The following is an 8,833-nucleotide window of genomic DNA, read 5'->3' on the forward strand; positions in this document are numbered from 1 at the left end:
ATTAAAGTTTTCCATGGAACTAGAATGCACTGTGAACTTTACATTGTATTACTTAGCTTTTGCTCAAAGTTATTGGTATCAGAGAGACAGCTGCTCACATGCCCCTGGAGTTAAATTAGGCTTTGGGGTGTAGTTCATTATGTAAGTGACTTTGAAAAAGTCTGTGTGTGGGAAGACACCTGACTTTTCATGATACAAACTCGAGGAGCATATTCTGTATACCAATAAACTGTGTTACACTGTAATTTTTACAGGCAGTGGTGGATGCCTGATACTGGAGGTGCTAATATACCAGCTCTCAACGATCTGCTTTCTGTCTGGAACATGGCCTTTAGTGATGGCCTGTATGAAGGTGATTTTACCATGGCAAATCATGAAAGTGAGTACTGGAGTCCATTGCCTATACAGGCTACAGTGTATTGTTTGGAAAATAGTTTTCTGCAAGAATGAGATTGAGTGAGATTAAAGGAAAGCACTCAAATTAACTGAAAAGGGTCTCATAAGCTTAAATGATTGCTTCCTTCATAGGCTGTGTGTGAAAAATTTTCAGACCAGGTAATGAATGTCCTCATTTTAGCCTTACATTCCAGGTCCTGATACTTTGAAGAGTATTGTTCAGGTGTGTCTCTATTTGTCTGGACTATAAATACTAGTTGCTAAGATTAAGCCTTTGGTTTTAATTTTGCAATTATGTGGAAATTTGGAATTTTGGAGGAAGAAAATCGATAGGAACTTTTTCATTGGAATGTGCCAATTTAGACATGCATCACAACATCCCGAGATGTTTTATAAATTCGTGTTCTTGTAATGTTTTCAATTGTTCCCCCTAAAATGAGTATGTTTGATTGAGTTCAAGTTCAGACTTTGTGGATAGGCCACAGGTTTGTGCCCTTACTGTTTTCAGACTTTATAGGTTAGATGGACTTTTTTTTTTTAATCTGACCAAATCACTTGATGTTTTCACACTTTGTTTCCAAATCTCTGTCTTCTGAATGGTTCCTTTAGAAAGTGTCTGTGAAAAGAGAAGGCACTAATGCTGAAGTCCTTCTGTGCTCACCAGCGTTGATTGAAGGAGACAGGTTCTCTGTAGTATAAATAATGACTGTTAGGGTGAAATACTACATTTCTTACAGCATTTGATGGAACTTTTCAGTTTAAAAAAGATAATGTTTGTCTCCTAAATGGAAAGATTTGAAAGAGTATGTAAAGATGAACCCACAAAAGCTGTACTTAGAAATGCCTTCTCTGTTACTGCACATGTTGTCAAAATACACAAATGCAGAACAGTCTTCCTGGGAGTATTTTCTTCTGAGTTTGTTTTAACAACTCACTGAAATATGGTGAGAAGTGATGGAGTGTCATTTTGAATCTTTAAACTGCAATTTTGTGATGTCTTTCAGTGAATTATGCCTCAGGATGCAGTATTGCAAAGTTTCCAGAAGATGGCATTGTCATTGCACAGACTTTTAAGGATCAAGGTAGGCGCTTCCTTGTCTTTTTTCTGTCTTTTAAGTAGAACTTCGGAGTCAGTGCACAAGCAAAGTTACGAAATCCAAAGGTGTAAAAACAATGGAGTGAGAAATGCCTCGACAGAATCACAGAATCACAGGATATTAGGGATTGGAAGGGACCTCAAAAGATCATCTAGTCCAATCCCCCTGCTGGAGCAGGAACCTAAATGAGATCACATAGGAAGGCATAGGACAGGGTAGGTATTTTTTCATTTTGCCTAGAGCATGTAGTTGGATGCCTAACAGGCAGCTGCAATATGACTCTCTGAAATTTTTATATAGCACAGCAATATCAGAGTGTCTGTATACAGTCTTTTATTACATTGCTGTATGTAAACACATCTGCAGGGCAGGGGAGAGAAAAACTGTCAAGTTGACAGGTAGCCTGCTAGACCTGCTTTCTCTGTTGAACCCTTTTCATTGCAATCATGAAGCAAGAGCTCTGTGTTTTGCTTCTACTATCTCTGAGGCAGTGTCTAAAGTACAGGAGACTAAATACTGAATTTGAGTTCTTTTTATTTTGGTTTTTGAAACGAGTGTTAGGGATGGGAAAGCTTTAATCTAAAACCAGCTTTCTACGCATTTTAGTTCCTTCATGAATTGGGGTGTTTCCACTCCTGCTGTTTATTAGAGCTTTTAGTTCACAGGAGATCAAATGATGGGATGGATTTATGAGATACAAATGGCAGGTTTATAGCCAGCTGTCCTCTGGGTTTTGCTGCACATACTCATTCTTACTGGGAAGGTTCCTGTGCTTTTTTCATCCTTTCTGTTCATCAGTTATCTCAGTTATAATTGTAAATATCTGGTAAGCATATCTTCTAGACTGCTGGTTTATTACTCAGATACTTGCAGTGCTTTTGAAGGTGGGCTTTTAAATGATACTCCTTCAAAAACTGCTACTTACAATATTGGTAAAAGTGTTTCAGAAAAGGCTGAGAAGCAGATGGCAGGGCTGGATGTAATGAAAATGGGCTCTCCCTGCCAGTTCAAAGAGTGGCCAGGGTGAGGAGGGAGTGAAATTTGCCCAAGGTTAAAGTGGAGGAGGAAGGTGGGAAAACTCATGTGAGTTTGAGGTTTTTTTGTTGTTTTTCATTTTTTGGCTTAGGTATTCTTACTAAACAATACTTTTCTTTGTTCCTGAATTGAAAGCTGAACAGACAAAGCACAAGGGTAACCAGTGACTGCAGAGTTGCAGAGAGATGCAAAATGAGCTTCCCCTGAACGGCTGCTTTAAACAAGCTCAATCAAAACCTTTGTCTTGCAGCTGCTGCTTACAGAGAGACAGATGATGTGTTTCATGGAATGTCTCTCTTCTCTTTTGTTAGTTCCATACTCAATTTTCCTGTAGGAACAGGTAGGCATGGCAGCAAAGTAAGTTGGCAAAGAGCAGTGTGCATTGTGATGGCTGGTTTTTAAGTTACTGTGTAGAATTCTGCAGGAGGACTAACACAACATAAAGTGATTTGTAAGGCACATAGTTTTGATTTTAAACCTGTTCCTGAAAATATTAAGATTTTTCATTCCGACAGTGTGGAAGATAATCCAGGTTGTCAGATCTTTTTCTGCTTCTCCACCAAAGAAAGAAAAAAACTAGTATCAGTAGGAAACTTCACAATCATGGTCTTGGAGCAGTTTCATTTTTCTTATAACATCGTGGGGGTTTTGAAAACATTTTGCATAAATGTGTCCCATGAAGAGTAGCGTTAACTGTATTTGTAAGTTTGCAGTTTGGGCATGTTGACTTACAGGTACATTGGTGTTGATGCTTTGCAGGCTATGAAATTCATTTGTGCTTTGCTTTAGGTCTTGAAGTTTTAAAACAGGAGACTGCTGTCATTGAAAATGTCCCTATTTTGGGACTTTACCAAGTTCCTTCCGAAGGCGGTGGCAGAATCGTTTTGTACGGTGACTCTAATTGCTTGGATGACAGCCATCGACAGAAAGGTGGGTGAGCTTTGACATGCAGGAAAAGTTATTGTCTTAAGCTGACAACTGTCCAATGAGGGTTTTGCAGCTCCCATCAGAAGTAGCTGTTTTCTAGGGAATCTCTAAATATTCCTGACTGAGGCTTAATCTCTCACCCCACATTAAATAGCCCTCTGGTAGATGGGAGTATTTCCCGTGCCCAAAAGCCCCTTGCCTGTTTTTTCCATTCCATAAGCTTTGGGGGCCAGTTTTGGGGTGTTTTTTTGCGTGGGGTTTGGTTGGTTGGTGGGGTTTTTTCTTCTTTGGGGTGTTTTTATTTCATAGAATCATAGAATCATAGAATGGTTTGGGTTGGAAGGGACCTTAAAGATCATCTAGTGGGAGGAAAGCACTAACAGTTACACGTGTTTGATTTGAGGTCGTGAAGAGGCCATTAGGGTGTCCCTTCATTTTTTCCCCAGTTGCATTTTCAGAATGTTTTATGTTTTACAATGGATTTTATCTTTTGACCTGGCTCATCAGCCTGCTTTGTCTCTTAGCAATGTTTCCTGTGAGGGTATATGGTAATGTTCAACGTTTCGTTTATGCATTACTGTTTTCAGGTTATTCTACTTCAACACAAACCAGCTGGTGTAAATATGTCAGAAAGTAGGAACTTCTGTTTGGGTTTTCAGAGTGTTTGCAGCTCGAGGAAGCAAGTGTGTGAGTTGTGTGTGTGTGTGCAGTGTCTGTGACTCCCAAAGAAGCCATTCTGTCTGTGTGCTTGGTCCTTATAAAACCTTTTTCCAGCACTTTATCTGATCTGACTTTTAAAATTTTTAAGAGATTGATTGGGTTTGTCATGACATGTAAAGCACAAGCTGGTAGATCTGTGGCTCAAGAGACCAAAGATAATCCAATATGTGAAGTCTTTTTCTGCATTTCCACTGAATGTGATGTTCAACCTGAATTTTCCTTTTGTGGTGAAAAGTACATGTTTTAATGCTTTAAAGTTAATGTTTTAAGCTTTTGTCACTGGCATTTTAAAATATTGGGTTATGTAATTCATCCCTTGCCTAATATATTTACATTTAAAGGAACTTAGTGCCTAAGGGAGCTCTCTGTCTGTAGCTCATTTCTTTCTCTCCCAAACATTTTCTTTTTCTTTGAAAGTTCTCTGGTTTGTGCTTCTCTGTCTTTGGGTGGCTTCCAGCGAGTTTCTGTGACACCAACATATCGATGCCTCCCGTGCTTACTCTAGGTTATTGAAAGCACACAGTGTAAGAGAAGATCCGTGGCTTTAAATTAAATAATAGACACCAATGCTTTGTGACCTCCCTAATGCTGTTAAATTCAGTCTGACCTGTGAAGCAAGAAAAAGTGAACAATTCTAAAGAAATCCTTTAAAATTAGCTTTTAAGTTGTGAACCAGGAGCTGTGTCTCCTACAGAGACATCGGTGGCTTTAACTGAGGTAAATTCCTAACATTTGTGAATATAAATCCTTAAAATCTGATTGACCTCTTTAAAAATCAAAGGTGAGGGTTTAAGGGACACCAGGATTATGAAGATTAATTCCCATTCCCAGACAGCTGTTCCTGGGGGGAGAAATTCTGAGAAAAATAGTTTGCTGTGTGGTGGAAATAGCTGATAAGGCATTGTCCTACTCCTGCAAATGGACGTTTCAGAGAATTGCGATGGTAACTAGCTGGACTGCTTGGATTAAGGTAGGAGTAATTAAGGAGAGAATCAATATGAGGGTTCATGTGCTGTTGAAGTGCAAAGGAAAACCACAATCAGGTTTATTGTGGTGTTGATTCCCAGCCTGGTCTGTAGCACAGCTGCTGTAGGTACTGCTTTTGCTTTAGCTGGGATGTAGCCAGAACCTTTCCCCTTTATTTTTATTTGTTAAGCTTGGGAAAGCAACTGAGTCATAACTTTCCACTGAAAACCTACCTGTTCTTAGTTTTCTTCAGAAGCTATTTATTTTGTCCTTTCAAAAAAATAGTTGGTTCTCCATTTCCCTCTTTAAAATGATGTCAGAAGCTCTCTGAGCTACCTGCGTTTCCACGCTGAAAAACCTCGTGTAATTTTTGCAGGGACTTGGATGCTCTTGCACAACCTTGAATTCCTGAAGTTGAGACCTGTTGTTTTTATGTCCTGCTCCCCAAAAGAGCCTGGTTGGGTACACAAGAGAAGATATTTTAAAAATGAACAGATTATTTTTGTGTTTATGTATTGGAGAGGGAGATGTGGGGTGTGTTGAAAGTTGCATCTTTCTGAAATTGAGCCTAAGAACTTCAGAAGGAGAAAAACAAAAGTCAGAAAAACTGGTGGTACTTCTAAATGTCATTACAGCCTTCTTAACAGAAAGGTAAGACATTTTAAATGGGGTGTAATGCATATCTTGTTTTGGGATTGTGAAATCCACAGATTGCTTTTGGCTCCTGGATTCCCTCCTGCAGTACACTTCTTACGGGGTGACGCCACCAAGTCTCAGCCATTCCGAAAACAGACAGCGACCGCCGTCAGGAGCAGGCTATTCTCTCCCCGAGCGGATGGAAGGTGAGAGCCCACAGCTAAGGCAGTGTCAGGGTAGAATTTAGGAAGACCCATGCAGATCCCTTGAGTTATATGCTAGTGAGGTTAGTTTGGTGTGAGCTCTACAGTATTCTCTTTTACTGGAAGAGAGCACTTACCGTAGGGATTTGTTGTGATAGAGCTGTGATTCGACCGAAGGAAATGTTCTGTTCGTAGAGTAGGAGCTTTCAGCTGCCCAGTTCTGCTAGGGAGCGTTCTGGTTACTAGCAGCAGAGTGGGGATGAAGCATTCAGTCTTGTCTCACGTGCTGCCAAACTTGGGTTGTGCAGTCTTGTTGTTTTGTAAGGTACCCTCTGGTTAATTCTCACTGAATTTTAGTTACTGGTCATCATTCCTGTAAAGAGCTCCTGGTTTTACAGCAGCTCTGTTCAGCCAGAGGTGAATGTTGATAACTCTTATCCTACCAGTCTTTTGGTAACCCAGTCTGTCTCTGCTGTGAGTTGCAGGTAACCATTTGCATCGATACTCAAAGGTGCTCGAGGCTCACTTGGGAGACCCTAAACCCCGGTCTCTTCCTGCTTGTCCTCACCTGTCCTGGGCCAAACCACAGCCTTTGAATGAAACTGCCCCCAGGTTCGTATATGGCTTTCTTACACAAGAAATCTCACTTTTGAGTTCAGCTGAGAAATTATTTGTGCCATCTGCTTTGGAAAGGGACAACTGGAATGCCTTTCCTAGAGAAATACCGGATTGCAAAGAGGAAATAATGATTAATGTTTCATTGATTGATAACTCTGACTCGCTTTATAGCTGCACTGTGAAACTGGGGGATTTTAAAAATAGCTTCACAAGTCGACTCACTGCTGTGATTGAGTGATCCCGACTCAGAGTGAACAGTCCTGCTTAAATCCATCGTCACTGTGTGCCTTTGAAATAGTTTTCAGAAGCAGCTTCTCGGACAGCTCACCTGACTCTGCCTTCTCTTGTATCCTTGGTCAGTCACGTGAAGGAGGATGTGTCAGCACATAGCCCATACTTGTCTGCTGAGCTGCCCATGCTAACTTCTGGTAGTCTGTGTGCAAGAGAGAGAGTTGTTAGTAAATAGTTGCCAATCTAAGTGTGTCCCCGTGGCATCTGAATTGAACTTTGGAGGCCTGCACACTGCAGAACATAAAGAATGGATCAGGTTATCATTTGGCTCCAAACTAGCGAGTTCTTTGTAGGTTCCAGCTGTCACTTTCTCTATATGTTTCTACAAAATTCCTTGCATTGCTGAAGTAAGTGGACAGACACCTCTGTCTTTGCATTTCTTCTAGCAACCTTTGGAAACATCAAAAGTTACTGTCAATTGACCTTGATAAAGTGGCTCTGCCCAGTTTTCGACAGAACCGACCCCAGGTGAGACCCTTGTCCCCTGGAGAAAGTGGAGCATGGGACATTCCTGGAGGTAAATATTGAAGAGTTCACAAGTTGCTGTTCTGCTTTCCTTTTTGTATAAGCTTTGGAAAAAAAAAACCCAAACACTGAGCAGCCAGAAGAGAGACCACATGTTTCTTTTCAGCTGTGAAAAACATGCAGATAATAGTATGGCTGTATTGTAAAAGGCTGACTGAGGAAGCTCAAGAGAAATATTTTTGCATATTAATAGTTTATTGAGAAGAAAGCATGCATGACATACTGGGAGGAAGATTTTGGGGGGTGCTTTTTGGGTAGTCGAGGTTTGTTTTGGTGCTGTTCAGACTGATGGGTGTCAGCAGCAGTCCCTGTCCTTCAGCTGTAGCTAGATACCTCCTGCTAATTAAAATTCCTTGTCTGAATGCATAAAAGCAGAGTCCAGAAGAGTTTGAATAGTGCTTAGAGGAAGGTGCTACACTAACAAATGATTGAAACAGCTTTCAGTCTAATGGTGGGGTGCTCTCCTGTACCAGCTTGGCCCAGCTGGAACTAATTTGAAAGCCTCACACATCCTCTTTTCCCAAACTGAGCTGATAGACCAAAAGATAGAAGTAAAAAGGAAAGGGTTGGTTCTACAGCTCGTCCTCATCGTGTGCGTGCATGGTCTCTGGAACAAGCCCAAAATCACTTTCCTTGTGGCTGATATCAAGCTTTGGTGTGATTTATAGAAATTACTTAGTGGTAAAATTATGGTCCATGGTGCCATGGTGGTTCTGGCGTTCTTTGTGGTGCAGATCAACAAAGCATAAGTATTTGCATCACTGTTCTACTGCAGAACAGAAGATTGTTGTGGCAGGGGAAATCTGGGTTATACTTTCACGTGCCCAAATAAGTCAAGGTGGAAATGCTGGTGCTTTTCTGTAACAAGAGCATCCTGTCTGATTTTCACTAATTGGTCTGCAGTCGTTAATCTTCCTGTCTGAAATGTAATCTGCTTAACAACTGTTTCATCTTTGAACAAGAGTTGCCATCAGATTGTTTTGGTAAATAGCGTTAACACTGCAAAGACGTCGGAACTCACCGAGTCATTAATCACTTCCAAACCTCTTTGCCTTTCCAGGTATAATGCCTGGCCGGTACAACCAGGACGTAGGACAGACTATTCCAGTCTTTGCTTTTCTTGGTGCCATGGTGGTTCTGGCATTCTTTGTGGTGCAGATCAACAAAGCGAAGAGCAGGCCAAAGAGACGGAAACCACGAGTGAAACGACCGCAGCTTATGCAACAGGTTCATCCACCAAAGACGCCTTCTGTTTGAAAGCTCTCGCTTGCCAAAGATGACCTCCAGGCTTTCCTGGGCAATCGATTGCTCCCAGGGAACGTTCAGCACATGTGGCACTGATCGTACTGGTGATTTGTACCTGACATCATCTCATAGTCTTTGGTTTCTGGAGGGGGGGGGGGGGGAAACCATAAAGAA

At 41.2% G+C, this 8,833-nt stretch overlaps 1 protein-coding gene across 1 annotated transcript in view; it reads left to right on the forward strand.

Annotated features, from left to right (window-relative positions):
* The window catches only part of MBTPS1 (membrane bound transcription factor peptidase, site 1), a 23,640-nt gene extending 14,908 nt beyond the window's left edge, over window positions 1-8,732 (forward strand). Inside the window, exons 16-22 of the mRNA XM_010163725.2 lie at window positions 255-379; window positions 1,401-1,478; window positions 3,318-3,458; window positions 5,852-5,983; window positions 6,466-6,592; window positions 7,276-7,406; window positions 8,475-8,732. Coding sequence (XP_010162027.1) covers window positions 255-379; window positions 1,401-1,478; window positions 3,318-3,458; window positions 5,852-5,983; window positions 6,466-6,592; window positions 7,276-7,406; window positions 8,475-8,671 — 931 coding nt within the window. The 3' untranslated portion in view covers window positions 8,672-8,732. The remainder of the gene's footprint in view (window positions 1-254; window positions 380-1,400; window positions 1,479-3,317; window positions 3,459-5,851; window positions 5,984-6,465; window positions 6,593-7,275; window positions 7,407-8,474) is intronic.
* The last annotated feature ends 101 nt before the right edge of the window (window positions 8,733-8,833 follow it).

This window comes from Antrostomus carolinensis, unplaced genomic scaffold (assembly GCF_000700745.2).
Source record: "Antrostomus carolinensis isolate BGI_N321 unplaced genomic scaffold, ASM70074v2 scaffold32452, whole genome shotgun sequence".
Lineage (NCBI taxonomy): Eukaryota > Metazoa > Chordata > Aves > Caprimulgiformes > Caprimulgidae > Antrostomus > Antrostomus carolinensis.